Source organism: Jaculus jaculus, chromosome 5, assembly GCF_020740685.1.
Source record: "Jaculus jaculus isolate mJacJac1 chromosome 5, mJacJac1.mat.Y.cur, whole genome shotgun sequence".
In the NCBI taxonomy this organism is placed as follows: domain Eukaryota; kingdom Metazoa; phylum Chordata; class Mammalia; order Rodentia; family Dipodidae; genus Jaculus; species Jaculus jaculus.
The window spans coordinates 129,189,381-129,206,120 of NC_059106.1; the positions used below are offsets into that span (position 1 = coordinate 129,189,381).

The 16,740-nt window shown below is 39.8% G+C and overlaps 1 protein-coding gene across 3 annotated transcripts in view; it reads left to right on the forward strand.

Annotated features, from left to right (window-relative positions):
- The first annotated feature begins 714 nt into the window (after positions 1-714).
- Positions 715-16,740, forward strand: part of Fgf12 (fibroblast growth factor 12) — a 559,941-nt gene continuing 543,915 nt past the window's right edge. For 2 of the 3 annotated variants that reach the window (XM_045149232.1, XM_012947899.2), the window contains exons 1-2: positions 715-842; positions 1,001-1,143. Coding sequence is in view for 1 of the 3 variants with exons in the window: in XM_012947899.2 (XP_012803353.1) it covers positions 1,131-1,143 (13 nt within the window). In the remaining 2 variants the exon portion in view is untranslated. The remainder of the gene's footprint in view (positions 843-1,000; positions 1,144-16,740) is intronic. The other variant, XM_045149234.1, reaches the window with a different exon arrangement.

Consider the following 16,740-nt stretch of genomic DNA (forward strand, 5'->3'; position numbering starts at 1 on the left):
TAAAAAAAACAGTGTTTTCCATTTCTGAGTGCTCATGATCAATAGGTGCCTCCCAACCTTTGGAGAGTTTGTTCGCTTTTTGGTATATGTTGGGGAGAAGCTAGACAGAAAACCTTTTCCCCTCAGCCCCCCAGCTGCTGCGTTTGGGGAACTTTAGAAACCTTGGCTCCTGCTCATAAAACAGTTTTGGGCTGTCAGGCAGGCAGGGAACACGAATCTGAACGCGTAGAGGAGGGAGGGTGCTAACCTTTGTCAGCCCTAGGACTCCCGCATCCTTTCTTCCCAAGCAAAACCAAACAAGTATGGGAATGGCAGGAGAACCTGAAAATAAGAAGTCTGCCGGTGGGGAGAGCAGGGGAGGCCGACACTTGGGAAGTTACTGCAGCAACCAAGGAGAAACCCACGGCCTGACCACTCATCAGGATCCCTAAATCCCTCCTCCTACTCCACCTGCCTTGGAGACAGCGGCGTTCCCAGCGCAGACGCCCCAGCCTTCTCCAGGGCTTCAGTGAGCCCATCTGGAAGACCAGAGTGCAGTTTCAGTCCGATCCATTTTCTAGTTTGCAGAGGAAAATCCGGTCCGGCGTTTATTTTTAGCAGCGCTTCCCTGTGACCGCATGCTACAGCTCTTCAGCTGGGATAACTGAGGACCGGGTTGGGGAGGGAGGCGAAGGGGGTGGGGGAGAGGGAGGCGGCGGAGAAGGGAGGAGGACGCCCTGCGCATGCGTGCCAGCGTCCATGCAAATCCGCTGTACATCCAGAGAGCAAAGTGGGATGATCTGTCACTACACCTGCAGCACCACGCTTGGAGGACAGCTCCTGCTTGCAGCTTCCGGACCCAGGTAAAAAATAAAACAAATAACACAATTCCGAGAGGTCCTTGTGCATGCATTTCGATGTCAGATGCGCATCGCAACCCGGCCCCTGCAGAGGCAATGTGCTGCTAGTGTCCTTTGGTGGCAGATAGCAGCTTCAAGGTTTAAGAAATCCCATCTTTCAGGAAGCCTGAAGGGAAGGAAGGAAGTACGGGCGAAATCATCAGCTTGGCTTCTCACATTTGGGGATCTGAAACGGGCCCACATCTTCCGGCCAACTTCAATTGAACTTCCCAGCACTCTAAAGGGACCGAGATGGAGAGCAAAGGTATGTGGCTGACCCCAATCGGGGCACTTCCCGCTGCATGTGCGTGTGGCCAGGGCAGTCCTGGGCGAGGGGACTGCAGTGCTCAGGGAGAGAGCATCATACTAGGTCGATAGGAGGAGGAGATGCTATGTCCGTCGCAGCAGCGGGAAGTGTAGCAGGAAGGCCACTTCTTAACTCCCACAGCTTGGAAGCCAGTGCCTAATACTCCATCAGTTGCGTAGTGAAGTGTGATGAGTTTTTTTTTTTTTTGCGGGGGGGGGGAGGAGGGTGGATGGAGGAGAGTCCCTCCCAAAATGGAGGGGAAGAGAGATGTGTTTGGTAAAGCGATTTCTTCTCTCTATCATGAATAGGTTGAGATGAATAGATTTTATTTGCTTTTAGGATTGCTGACAGGTACATTTGTGTCTCATATCCAATAATGCCTTGCTAAAACAATGTTTGAATCTCTTCACCCCCCCCCCCCGCCTCCCGCCCCGTGAACATGGTATTTCTGGGTGTGTATGACTACATGCTACTGCATTTTGAGTAGATATGAACTGAAAAATTGGGTCTGTTTGAAACAGCGTGCATCGGAACTGACCTCTAAGAAGAGCAGTGTATGGGAGCACTGCTTGGCTGCTCAGGCTTGATGCGTTTATGAGTTCTGGACATGCACATATTAATATTCTCCTCATAAGCAAATATGCATAATGTAAACCCAGCAACTGCTACACGAGCTGTAAAAATCAACTTCTAGTTGGCATATTTAATGCGTGTAAACAGAACCACTGTTAAAATTGTGAAATTGGGTAACATTTGGACTTAACCCTATCTATGCAGCTCTCTTTCTCTTCCATAAAATGCCCACCAGGTTGCGAGAGCCCTGAGTGATGGAGCCAGCCATCCAGTGAGGATATTAGACACATTTAATCCTGGTGAAATCAGAAAAATGATGTCAACTTTTATGAAACTATATTCATTACCCAGAACTTGAGCACCTATATTTGAAACAAGGTTTTATTTGTAATCAGGAATGTCAGTCCCCGTGGCAATGTACTTAGGATAAGGGAGTGGTGATGAGTTATCTATTTCTGGGCTGATCAATAAAACTGAAGTGTTGAACGATAGCAGCTATATGATCAATAAGGTTATTTTGAGAACTTAATTAGTAGGTTTAACATATGTGTACTTGGGGAAGAAGTTGCTATATAGAAATAATTGAATTGATGTGGATAAAGACTAGGTGAAATTTTTTTTTAGCTTAGAAACATTCCTTTAAGATACATTGTTGGGCATTTCCATGCCTGCTGGTGATGCACTTATACTAGAAAATTCATACCCATAAATATACATAAGGCTATTAGCTATCACAGAATCCATTTAAATGAAAAGCCAGTCTTTCTTAATTCATAAAGGTCTGAATATTCTAGTTTACTAGGCATTTCTATGACATAAGGTTAATAACAGAGAGTATCACTTTACTATGAAATAGTGTTTTAGTGCTAGGCTGACACCTGGTATTTGGCCATTAAATCTGGTTATGTGGCAACTGTTCTTAGTGGCATTTTGCCTCCAATTTATATGCCAATTCCAGGTCCATCATCAAGTGAGGATGTTCTTCTCAGCAATAATCACTTATCTTCTCTTATTGTCTCTAGAGAATGCTTTGAGGCTCTTAGATTTCCAGGTGGCTCGTATCTCTGATTGGTAACAGTAGAGTTACAGCTACAGTAAAAGTCTGGGGAGCTCAGAAAGGAGAAAAAACCTGAGAAACAGATTAGAAAAGAATCAGGACAGAAATTCCAGGTCAATCTAGACAGCAGTGTCACAGTAGATCACCACTCTAACACAAAGGCAATGGCCACTTTTGCCATAAGCTAATAGCATGGTTATTTTGCAGAGGGTTCACAATTGCTTGGGACCAAAGACAAAGTGAAGGCCTCAATACATTGTGATGTTTGGACTTCACAAAGCTGAGCTAGCCAGTTAGCTGCTACACTGAGATGGCTTATGTTAACACGCTGGCCTTGCTTTGTAAGCTGATGCAAATAGTACAGCTAAAAATTGTAACTGACTTCAAATTTTTATTCTAGAAGAAAAACTTATATTAAGAGGAATTTTCATCCGTATCCATTCTAAACAGGCATCTTTCGCCTGTGTGCTGCTTTTATACACTGATTTCCTCAACAGATTCTAATGTAATTATAGGAAGATATTCTTAAATGTAAGTACATATGTTAATTATTTTCTCCATCCAAACTATTTTATAGTCACAGAATCACTGTATATTCAGTTGACTGCACATAAGTTTTCCATCCCAGAAATAGTTCTAGTGGCCTGTTTCATTGCTCATCCTGTCTCCACCATTCGACAACCTTCACATTACCTTTATCATCTGAAACCTTCCTTAGAACACTTATTCAGGGTCTCTGACCACCTAGCTTCTTCTGCTACTTACAAATAAGAGCATCTATTTGCTTTCTTTTTACTTGGCATCATTTCCTGTCATCCAGGGTAATCAATTCACAATCGATTTCAGTGATTGTTATGCTCCGTGATAAGGATATTGTCAGAAAGTTTGGGGTTAGGGTTGGCACAAATTGACAGAATTTGAGTTTCTTGAATGGCTTACAGCATTTAGTATTTAGACGTGTGGTCCATAAACTTTGTAGCATTCCTGAATCACCAGACACACTTGATAAACATCCTCGTGTAGGGTCACAACTATACCAGGTAAAATTAGAATGTTGGAGTGGAAGGAAGGCATAGATTTTTTTTTTTAATGTCCCAGGTGCAATATCATTGGGAAACAATTGCTTAGACTGTTGGCGATCAAAATGTGGTTTGTGTTCAAATTAAAAGCTGCAGGAGTTTCATCCTTAGTCTAGGCCTACTGACTGAGAACCCAATTTTCAACAAAATTCATAGGAATTCTTATGCACAGTCAAGTTTCAAAAGCACTGAATTAGTTAGTCTGTGTTTTTCTTCTCTTCTCCCCAGTCTTGCCTGGATCACATTTTCCTTGGTTTAGGTTTAATACCTCACACTGGCATATTACCTGCAAGAACACTTGTCAAGCTTTCCAGTGTAAAATGCTTAGGCCACATCCCTAGAGATTCTGGTTTAATTGGTTCTGGAGTGGGACTGAGGCATGATTGCTTTTCAAAAAGCTCCCCAAATGATACTGATAACCAGAGTTGACTACTAATCCTGGCCTTTACTGAGGTTGGTCCACACACCAGAAGTGTAAGCATTGCCTGGTAACTTGTGAGAACTGCCAAGTCTTGGGCTCTCCCCCACACTTACTAACACAAATCTGATTCTAACCAAAATCTGATCATCATTTGTGTGTGTATTTCAAAAAGTTTAAGATCACTTGTTTAAATTCTAGGAAATGGATTTTAACTGAAAATGATATCATGTCAGGTGCAATGCCAGAGAAGTTTAAATATCATTTAATATAGGGGCTATGGATATGTAATCAGGCTTGGGTCTTTTGGTTGCTTTTAGGAAAAATGGAAATTATGTGGAAAAGAAATTCTCTGCTTATGGCTATAGCCAGAAGAGACTCACTCTTAAGAACTCTCTATTCTTATTCAAGCCATTTATTTTCAATCCTCAATAATCTTAAAACATTCATTTTGAAGACCTGGTAATATTTTATTGCTAGTCTATAGCAATATGATGATATTACAATGTGTAGCCTCCATTGTCATGTGATATAACCCCTGTCCCATATCTTCCTTGATCTCTTTATCAAATTAATATTTCAATGGTATACTTTATATGACTTGTGTATTTGTACTTTATTCCTTCATGTGTTGCATTCTTTTATGATCAGCATTGTATTTTTTACCATCTTTAAACACAAATATTTTAATCAGCACTTACTATGTGCCCAATGTGCTTGGTTCTGAAAATGTAAAAGAAAACTAAGCTAGCCACGGCGGCTTGTTCCTGTAATCCCAGCACTCAGGACATAGTCAGGTGGATCAAGAGTTTGAGATTGGCCTTGGCTACCTGCAAGTTCAAGGCCCGCTTGGACTACATGAGACACTTTCAAAAATCAAAAGCAACAGTCCTGGCTCTCATAGCTCCTATGTCTGCTAATAGATTATTAACCTTCTCAAGGGTATAAGTCGAGGCTCTAACATTTCTGCAGGTACCCTGAAGTCTATCTCAGAAGAAATGCTTTAGTTTACATTGTAGGGACTCATTTTATGTGCTAAATTGAGAAGACTGTTTGTTTTTCATGCCATATCCATATATTCAGAAGCCTGTAAGTTTGGAGAAGTGAAAAGTTCGCACATCAGGAGGGCTTGCAGAAACAGTTTGGTCCAGAACACTGATGGCAGCAAACTGACCTGGTTTTTCAATGGAGGCTTGCATACGTTACACGTGAGCATGTGATTCCCTGTTCGGGGGCTTTCAGTCATCAGAGTCCATCCTGGGGCAGGAAGCAGTATATTAATGGTACAGAATAGTTGCTTCTCTGAAGCTAGGATGGTTTCCCATGCACAGGAGAAAGGAAATGCTTATGCAGTGATTGACTTAGCAGAACTCGAAGCAGTTTTATGAAAAGTTGCTTCCTTGTAAAACAAGAATAAAACACAGATTCTGCTGTGGTGGTCTGAGAGTAATATGATACAGTGAGATGCCAGTGTGGTGAAACAGGCATTGGCATAGGACATCTGGCTTCCTGCCCTGCTCTAATGGTGAAACTGTGGGCACATCTCTTAACATCTCTGGGTCTCAGGATTTTTAACGGTTCCAGAGGGCTCAGCTCTGTTGATTCACAATGCTTACTGTTCTCCCATCTTGTTCTAGGCACAGGGTTAGGGCAGGGATTAGAGATGCATTGTTCTGCCTTGTGCTGTTATCACCAACAGTCTAGAGATCGATGAACAGGCTCAAGAGCTGTGAGTTTCTCACGCTGTGCGACTCTTTCTATCTGCCAGAGCACTCATAGGTTCCTCAGGAGGCTAGAATACAAAATCTTACCATGATTACAGACCTCCAGAGAGGACTTAGTGTTCTGTTGCAGTAATGCTTTCCTTTAGTCCCCCTTGTTTTTTTAAACAAAGTCATTGTGTGGGAGAACAAGTGAGCTCCAGCTATGTATCTACTCTAACAGCTGCTCCAGCCAGGCAGCCCCTGAGCAAGAACCTATTGTCTAGTGCACGTAGTCACTTTCTGGCTTGTTAGCTTCAGTGGTGAGTTCAGGGGTGGTCAGAAATTTACCACCCCGTATCCTGTCTTTTTATTTCTTCATGTCAACTCCACTAGATAGATGTTTATGCTTATTAAATGATCAATAATGATTTATTGCATTTTTCAATAGTGGCTTCCAAATTAATTGCATATTAAAAGCTATAAGACATCAGAAGATATTTTATGTTTTTACAAAGGACTTTTATCAAACAGTTAATTTTTTTTAGATTTATTTGCAAGCGAAAGTGGGGAGTGGGGAGAGAATAGGCTCACCAGGGCCTCCAGCTGCTGCAAATGAACTCCAGATGCATGTGCCACATTATGCATCTGGCTTTATGTAGGTATTGGGGAACTGAACAGGGTCACTAGGCTTTGCAAGCAAGTGCCTTAACCACTGAACAATCTCTCTAGCCCTACAATGGATTTTTAATATATGTTATCCCCATGGTTGAATGTTTTAATTTTATTTCCTAGAAAACAAGAGAGAGGCTCATGGGCCAGAGAGATGGCTCAGTGATTAAGGCATTTGTCCATAAATCCTAAAGACCCAGGTTCAATTCTCTAGTACCCACATAAGCCAGATGCACAAGGTGGCACATGTATCTGGAGTTTATTAGCAGTAGATGGAGGCCCTGGTATGCTCATTCTCTCTATCTGCCTCCCTTCATCTCTCTCTCAAATAAAAAAATAAAATATTTTAAAAAGAGACTCAGAAAGACTTGCTGATTTAGACATTTTATCTCTTTGTTCTTCTGTGAAATAAGATTTATTGTATCTACCTACCTCCATCACTAATATCATAATTATAGAGTAAACCTCATAATTGTGGCTTTAACATTGTACATTGCACAGGTACCAAGCAAATCATTGTCACTGACTTCCAACAGGCTTTATCACAAGGAATTTCTTTTGAACAAAGCTTGCTTTATCTACTTACTTATTAATTAATTTTATTTGTTTTGGTACTGGCGATTAAACCGAGGGCCTCACTCAAGCTATACATACATTCTCTTCCTGATTTACAGCCCAGCCCCATCCCTTATTCTGCTGTTTTGATGTAAGTTCTCTAAAAATTGAATTTGTCTCTATTATTGCTCAAGATTTTTTTGAGGAAGTTATATAACATTTTGTATATAGTGAATGGCAAAACATTGGGTCAAGTATTATACGTTGAATGAATTCACAATATAGATGTGCCAAGGCTCTTCATCAGCAATGATTCTAAACCAGAGGTGTGCATTAGAAAGACTGGGCACCCCATAACACATGCAACCCAGTTACACCCCAGGAAACTGAGATGTATAGTAGGTAAGCGAAGGGGGGTTCTTATGGAGCTATCACAAGTTCAGGAACACTGGAGGCTACTGCCTGGGCCCTATCTGTATTGTTGCTATCTTTAGTATTAACGAGAGAAAAATGTGTATAAAAAGACTCAATTCCTGTACTACAGGCTCAGCATAGAAAATAGTTCAGTAAAATAAATGGCAAAACTCTGAGGCTAAGAAGATGTATCTTTTCTCCCAACATCTTATTCGTCTTATTAGCTTCTTTTCTGGCAGAACATGGTATTATTTTTTCCAGGATCTATTCCTATAGCTTTAATTTTAGTTCTTCATATCTTCAGTTACTTAAAAAAAAAAAAAACACCATGGTTTCTTCTTCTGCTTGCACAGGTAGGATGCCCATCCAAAGGGGCGGCAATACTTTGCAGCTGTCCTATAGTGAACGGTACCTTGGCAGAAATCCCAAAGGACACCTATTGCTCCTTCACAGATCTTTCTATTTTTTTTCCTAGCAATATTCTGCCTATATTTTTACCTACAACAAACACCACCACCAGGGATTCAGAAAGGACAAATCATCAAATAAGGCTTTAATCTACACGCAGAAAAAGAAACTGCTATTTTAGATATATTGTCTCTCTCTCTCTCTCTCTCTCTCTCTCTCTCTCTTTCTTTCTCTCACTCTCTCTTCCTCCATCTCTCTCCAGGGTCTTATTACATAGCCCAGAATAGCATCAAATGCATGATCTTCCTGTCATAGCCTCCTCAACACTGGGACTGCAGGCATGTGCCACCATACCACACTCTTGTTTCTGTTCTATTTGCAAACTGGCCACTATCCCACAAAACAGCCTAAAGGGATGAGATGTAGAAAAAACAATACAGGTGCATTCAGAGGCCATTCAAAAAGTAACTAAATACACCTTAGCAAGCAGGTAAGATGCAGTAGCTATGCTAATCTTTTCCTACCTCCATCTCCCCTGCTCCTGCCCCTGGATAATTCTCAAATACTTGTTATGTTCAAATGGACAGAACCAGGTCCTGAGGAGATGGTCTAGTGAGTAAAGTGCTTGTCTCACAAGCATGAAAACCTGATGTTGGATACTCAGTGCTCATGTAAAAGCTGAGTATGGTGATTCATACCTATAATCCCAGCTCTGGGGAGGCAGTGGTGAGTGTCAGCCTCTGGCCTCCCATGTATGTATACATGTATGCTTGCACATCCACATCCACACACATATAAATGCATATACATGCATGGCCCCCACACCACACACACACATACATGTGCAAAAAATGAAAAAAAAAACCCAAAACATACAAAAGTAGACTACAGACTGAACAAACTTCAGCAACATGTCAATTGGGGAATTTCACTTAAGCAATTTGGAAACTGAAACCTTCTGATATTTTTCTGCCTTTAAAAACATGTTGTTTTTTTTTAACCCATATTTTCATTCATGTACTAACCTAGATGCTCTTAAATATGAGAATTGCAAACACATTTATTTGATGAGCCTACCAATTAGTAATGAAAATCTTTGACATTTAAAATTAGTTTTTATTTTGTCACATGCTTTTCTTTCATTTTTAAAAAGTTCACATTTCCAGCACTATTTGACAATGAATTTAGTTTAGTTCTTTTTTCTAGGACTTAAGAAAAAAATGTTTGCTGTGGGTCAAGAATGAAGGTCTTGTAAATTATGGTTGATTTTCAATCCTACAAATAATTCAAAATAAGATTACGTGGGTCCTTTTTACTTATAGACTTTGCAGCAGCAACATAAAAAGCATATGGAAGATGCAAATACAGGAAAACAACGGTCTGAGTGTAGGAAGAGCAATAGCATGGGCTATGAGAGCAGTCTTGCAAAGTGATATGATTGATTTATTGGATCAGTAAGTACCATTCTTTGAGAATCAACTATGTCTTAGATGTCTAAGTGTGGGTATTTCATACTGGGAGATGCACACTGGTGGGATGCTGAGGTTATATACTGGGCTTGATACACAGAGGCATAGAATAAACAACCTGTATGTTCTGAGAGAAGATTATGTACCAGAAAGTAAAGGTTCAAACTCTGCTCACTCTAGTTATTCCAAAGAGGAATCTTAGGGAAAAAAATTGTTCTTTCTCCCCTCTAAAGCTCAGTGTTCTAAATCAAACTTCCTTCTTTTTCTTCCTCCATACCTCCTTCTTCCCTACTTTCTGCTCCCTTTCTTCTCTCCTTCCCATCAACCCTCCCTCCTCTTCCTTACTCTCTCCATTTCTTTCTTTTGCCTATTTGATTTTATTTTCTTAGGCAGAGACTACCTTTTCTATTTTAAAACAATCTTTCTTGATATTCATGTCTGATTTACATAGAAAAATAATAAATAAGTGTGGTCAAACTTACTCCATTCAGTTTTAGGGATTGAGGGATGGCTTGAGCCAGCTTTTTAATATTGTGATTTTTCATGTATAAGTTGTTGGGCCTCACGTTATTCAGCAATTGAGTTCTGAGTGAGAAAGCACTAGAATTGGGGGAATTATCACTTGTTACTTTTGAGTTGATATGACAAAATACCTTACAATTTACATGTAGAAAGGTTTGGTTTGGCTCACAATTTTAGTAGGATTTCATTTCATCCCTGTGGGGAAGACATGGTGAGGGACTCCATCTGTAGCAGCAGGAGTTTGAACAGAGGTGAGTGTGACAAGTCAGAAAGCAGGTTGCAACTGGAACCAGGGATTGGTATAGTCTTCAGTGGCCCAAATTTAGGGACCAACTTCATCAACCAGTGCCCACTTTTTTTTTTTTTTTTGAGGTAGGGTCTCACTGTGGTCCAGGCTGACCTGGAACTCACTATGTAGTCTCAGGGTGGCCTTGAACTCACAGTGATCCTCCTACCTCTGCCTCCCAAATGCTAGGATTAAAGGCATGTGCCATCACACCCAGCCAGTGCCCACTTCTTAAAGGCTTCACATCTTTCACAATTGTGCCTACAAGCTGAAGACTGAACACTCAAAACATAAGCATATAGGGATATTTCAAGTTCAAAACATAATACTTGGCTTTATATGTGGGATGTCACTGACCACATATAGGTCACACATATTTGTCTGCATTAATGAATGATTGGAGGAGCCCTTGGAAGTGGCCCTTGCTTGGAAATTTGATGGCCTGGATTTGAATCCCAATTCCTGCTCCAACTCATTATGTGAGTTGTAACTGTTCATATCTTTCTCTGTCCGTGTTCTTCATCTGTGATACAGAGGTGGACAGGGGCAAAATTCATTGCAGTCTGGTTATTGTAAGTGCCACTGTTTGTGGAAGACTTTGTAGGGACTTTGGTAGGGAATGTCATGGATGTCTTTTGTTTCATCATTAAGATGAGTGGTTTGTTCCCTCCCATCTCTTTGACAAATGTGGTAGCATTTTCACTAAGCAGATTGTACATTCTGTTTCGATGACATCTTTTATCACCCTTGGGCTAAAGAATTGAGTTACTGGTTAAAGCACTTGCCTGCAAAGGCTAAGGACCCAGGATCAATACCCCAGTATACATGTAGGCCACATGCACAAGGTAGCACATGCATCTGGAGTTTGTTCGCAGTGCCAGAGGCCATGGTGCACCTATTCTCTGTCTATCCATCCCCCCTCAAATAAATAAATATAATAAATTTAAAAATATTTTCAACCTTATCTTAAGCCCTTTTATAATTAATGTTAGTTCATTTGCATATCAGCGATATGTGAGATTAGTGGGTGATAAACTTAACCTTTCTCTCTGACATCTAACATGCATATTCCTGTACAAAGAAAAGAAAAAGTAACATAATATTCCAAGAAATTTGAGTACTAAGTGCTTTATTGACATTATAGGAAGAGGATTGGATTTCCTTTTAGTTTCTAGTCCTTCATAATATATTATTCAAAACTAAACACACTCTGAATTTTTGTCTTTAAACAATTTAAAAACCATTAACACCCTCTACCAAGGCATCATTTGAAGTAAAAGTATTTGTTGCTTCCAGATTAAATTTGTGTAAAGTCTAATGTCTTCTTTTTATATTTTATTTATTTATTTATCTATTTATGGAAGAAAGAGGTAGATAGAGAGATAATGGGGCACACCAAAGCCTCTGACCACTGCAAATGGAGTCCATAGGCATGCACCACCTTGTGCATCTGCCTTACATGGGTACTGGAGAATTGAACCTGGGTCCTTAAGCTTTGCAAGTAAGCACCTTCACCACTAAACCGTTTCTCTAGCCCTCTAATGGCTTCTTCAATCCAATTTCTTGAATATGCAAAGTATGAAAAACAGTAAAATACTTAACAGCTGTTAACATATTTCTAAACACAAGTTATTATAAAACACTAGTGATGTAACAGTAGTTATGAAAACAGTATTTGAAAATATATGCCTGTGGTAGCTTGAATGGATGGTCCCCAATATATTCAGAATTTCATTAGAACTTGTAATTTATATCTGCAGCCACCTGGCTATAGTTGGTGTCACTGTGGGAGGTTCCAGCCCTAAGGTGTGGAGGTAGATTTGAAATTCCAGTTTAAATCTGCAATGCCTGGAATTCCTAAGTATGATGTGTAGTGTGACTTGTGTGTTTTGATGTATGGCTCTTCTCTCTCTCTCTGCTTGGACCCATGAAAACAGGCAAGCTTCTTCTGTCATTATGGAACTTCCCCTGGATCAATAAAGTTCTCTTCCTCCATACCTGTGCCTGGCTTGGAAGCTCATCCCAGTGATGTGAGGCTGCCTGCTACAATGCTGTAATTACAGTAATAAAACATAGGGCTGGAGAAATGGCTTCGTAGTTAAGACACTTGTCTGCGAAGCCTAAGGACCCACCTTTGGCTCTCCAGATCCCATGTTAGCCAGATACACAAAGGTGAGGCAAGCACAAGGTTGCACATGCCTACTAGGTAGCACAAGTGTCTGGCATTCAATTGTAGTGGCTGAGCCCCTGGCATGTCAATTTTCTCTCTCTCTCTGTCTCTGTTTTTCTTTTTTTTTTCTCTCTCTCTCTCTAAAATAAAATAAAATAAAATAAAATAAAATAAAATAAAATAATGTATATAGATAAATAATATATTGCAACATTAAAAAAATCATAGTATATGGATAATGGCTGAAGTGTGAGTGGATGGTTACTGTTTTTTGGATATTTTGTCAATATTTTATTGCAGTGAAAGCATGGTCTTCTCTGTATCTGGCTCAGTTATAAGCTGCTAAACAGATTTACTTAAAATTCAGCAAATCTCTTCATGCCTCATGGTTTCATGCTCTTTCATGTCATTTAGTAAGAAGACATTAAAAAAGATAACTGACTCTTGAAATGATGTTTCTACAGCTTTTACAATGTTTCTATAGCTTTACTATGTACAAGGCACTGTGCTTTACGTGTGTTGACCTCATAATAATGCAGTAAATCAGGCATTATTGTCTAGTGTGGGGACTGGGAAACTCAAGCACAGTAATGTTAAGTAACTTGCCCAAGCAACACAGCTACTCTGTGGCATGGTGCCCTCAAAGTGAGTCAGCCTGAGTGACTATCTAAGCCCTACTAGGATAGCATGACACTTACCCTTTCTTCAATACAGAAACACTAGTCTGGTTGTTTACTTGCAGACTTTATTAACCTTTCAGACATCTTGTCTCTGCTGCTTTTAAGGGTAATAAACTGAATATCTTGAATGTGAAATATAGTAAAATACTCATGTTTGTGAACATTATTTATGTTCAGAAATACTTGAGATGTAATTGTAATTATGAAAAGCAGTATTTGTGGATATATTTACCCTCAAATTCAATTTCTTTTTGTTTGCTTTTAAAATTTTTTATGAGAGAGAGAATAGAGAATTGGCACACCAGGGCCTCCAGCCACTGGAAATGAATTCCAGATGCATACACTACCTTGTGTACATGTGTCACCTTGTGTGTCTGGCTTCTGTGGGTTCTGGGGAGTTGAACCTGGGTTCTTAGTCTTTGCAGGCAAGTGCCTTAACTGGTAAGCTATCTCCCTAGCCCAAATTGAATTTCTTGAATATGCAAAGGATTAAAGATCATAAAATATTAAACTTCCACTAACATGAGCCAACATGTTTCTTATTCCTTAGCCAATGAGATCCAGACTTGCGGAGTTCTTGCTTGCTACAGGTGGGTACAAGAAAGAACGCTGCTCTTATGTGCCTTACATTGGTTCAAATCACAGGGGCAAATGATTTCAGCTTCCTTTTGTAGTCATCAACTGGAACAGTTGTCTGTCTTATTTGGCAAACACTGGTGTGGTAGGAAGAACACTAGACAAGATCATCATATGGTGACTTCAATTATTAATATATAAATGCATTTCTTGTATGCTATAAAACATTTAAGTTGTTGGACACACCCATAGTTATCTTGTCAATAGTTGATTTCCCTAGGAGATCTTTTTGATGCATTGATGAACTTCATCTACAACCTGGTCAATGAATATGTGAATTGTAATTTATAACAATATATTTTACTTGCATTTGGATATAATCTTATGTCAGTAATAAGACTGAGTTTGTTCTCCCTGAAAATCCCACATACCATTAGCAGCTTCTTAAGCCCTCTAATATGGGAAAGATATAGTTTCATGTCTTTCCCTACTAATTTTTACATGGCTTTCTTTCAAAATTAATGGGATCAATAAGGAAAATATATACGAAGAATCAAGCATAAAATTAGCACTCAATAATAACATGTGCTGTTGGTTTTGCTGTTATTTTCATCATTTAGCCCTTAGGTCAGCTACTTTCCCTATGAATGTATGGGTCTGAATTCTTGCCTTAGGCTCCCCACCACAATGTTAACCCCTTAGCACGGAACTGGATACAACCTCTGGTATCCTGTACACCAAATCCTGCATGTGAACACTGCTGAGGCATGGTGAGGTTATACCTGCTGCTGGAAGTTCCTGCTTTCTTAATCCTCATACTGCATCCCTAGCCCTATGACTGGCCCTCCACCTGCCTATACACCAACTGCAATGACCTAATGTGGTTACATCCCTCCTTTATCTTATGCTGACCTGTGCTGTTTCCAATAGTTCTCATCTCCATCTTGCCTAGTTCTGCTTCACATACTTTTTTCTGGATGAAACTACTGGAACACCATGTAGTTGTGCTTTGAAGTTGAAAATGATTACTAAGGCATGTGGGCATAAGTCATACAATAAAAGCACAGGGTATTATATCAACTGTTATTTAGCTTAGAATTTTACAACCAAAAATAAAGTCCAGTTTTCTCAGAAGAGAGAATTTGAATATTATAACAGAAGAGTTGGTAGTGACAACGAGGTCTGGGACACATCGTTCATGTTGAAAAAATGAAACTTGTTCTCTGTCAGAGCATCTCAAAATTCAACGTGTACCTCGGCAAATGGTGCCCTTGTGAAGATACAGATTGCAGAACCTCATACCCAGGGCTCCCGATCCAGTGGCCTGGTAGGCCTCAGAGCTTGCTTTTATAGAAGCTTCCAGGGAACTCTGGCTGCTACTCTGGGATCTCTGTCTTTCTGAGAATCACTGGTGAAAAAAACCTGGTCTAAGATTGCCTTATACTTGGATTTTGGAACTAGAAATAAAAGTTCATTTCTCTGAAGTAAGGGATCAGGGGCATCAGGCTCTTGAGGGAGTAGCTTAAAGGAGTTAATGAGATCAGCCCTAGGAAATCAATCCTAATGACACAAAACCACACTGAATAGTTCATGTATCAAAAGAACTCGGTTTCATATCCATCTATCTATTTATTTTTGCTACCCACATCATTTTGGATTTGAAATGAAAACATAACATTGTTTGAACCTCAAGAAGACTTTACCAATTAACATCTAATGACAGGTTCACACATAAACTGAAGAAGAGTTCATCACTACCATTACATGTTAAAATTTTAATTTTAAACTTATTTTTATCAAATAGCTCCTGGACAGATTATCTTGGCTAGATGTTACAAGCCTAGAGCCAATGAATAAATTAAGGTTTATGTCATCAATATTTCTGTCACACAACAAGATAGAAATATAGTCTCTGTGGGAAATGGGGAGATGGCTCAGCGGTTAAAAGGCACTTGCTTACAAAGCTTGCCATCTGAGGCTCAGTTCCCCAGTACCCAAATAAAACCTGATGCATGAAATGTGCATACATCTGAAGTTTCTTAGCTGTGGCAAAAGGCCCCAAAGCACCTATCTTTATTCTTTCTCACAAATAAATAAATAGCTACATTTCAGTTTTTAAATTTTAGCTATATTTTAAAAGTAGAAATACAGTCTCCGTACACAGTGAAACTCTATGTCTGGAAGGAGTTGGTATTTGGAGAAGGATGGCAGCTGAAACAATGGAAAAGTATTCCAGGACCAAAGAACCATATAGACAAAAGTGGAGAGGCATTAGCCTAGCTGTAATAACTAGGAGAAAGTTAATGAATTGGTTACTGTAAACATCTGGTAAATACTTGTGCTGGATGCTGAACATTGTTTCAGGGGTTGAATACTGTACTGAGAAGACAAAAACCCTTGTGTTTATGACGCACAGAAAGGTGAGGACAAGATGTGGGCACTCATGAATCGTGAAGCAAAGAAGGGAGGCAAACTGTGGAAGCCTGAAATGTAGCTGATGATTTCATTTGCCTTTCAAAAATGTTCATTAATATAACAATCTTTAAAGAATTAGATTCTTAGGGCTTCCAGAATATAAAGCTTCCGTTTGTTTTTTGTTCACTAGCTTTTCAAGAACACATCAACTGCACAAAGCAGCACATATCCGGGAACAGACTGGCGGGGCCAAGGGAAATGCTGCATTCCAGTTCTTCTCTCTTTGACTTCTGCCAGTCTCTGCACTGACACGCATTCCTGGTCCAATGGCACAGTGCTGGACTTCCGTTCACTGCTGGGTTTTGACTCCCTGACATTCCAGCATTGAAACTGACAGACTGGTATCTTGAGAAAGGACCAGAGAATATTTCAGAGTGTGTCAGGCTGAAAACTTTACCCCCTTAACATCTGTAAATCATTAAGTTTCAAAATTACAGTGACAGAGCATTAATATTAATGCAGCCTCTAATATTCATGCAATTTGCAATTGTTGCATAAAGT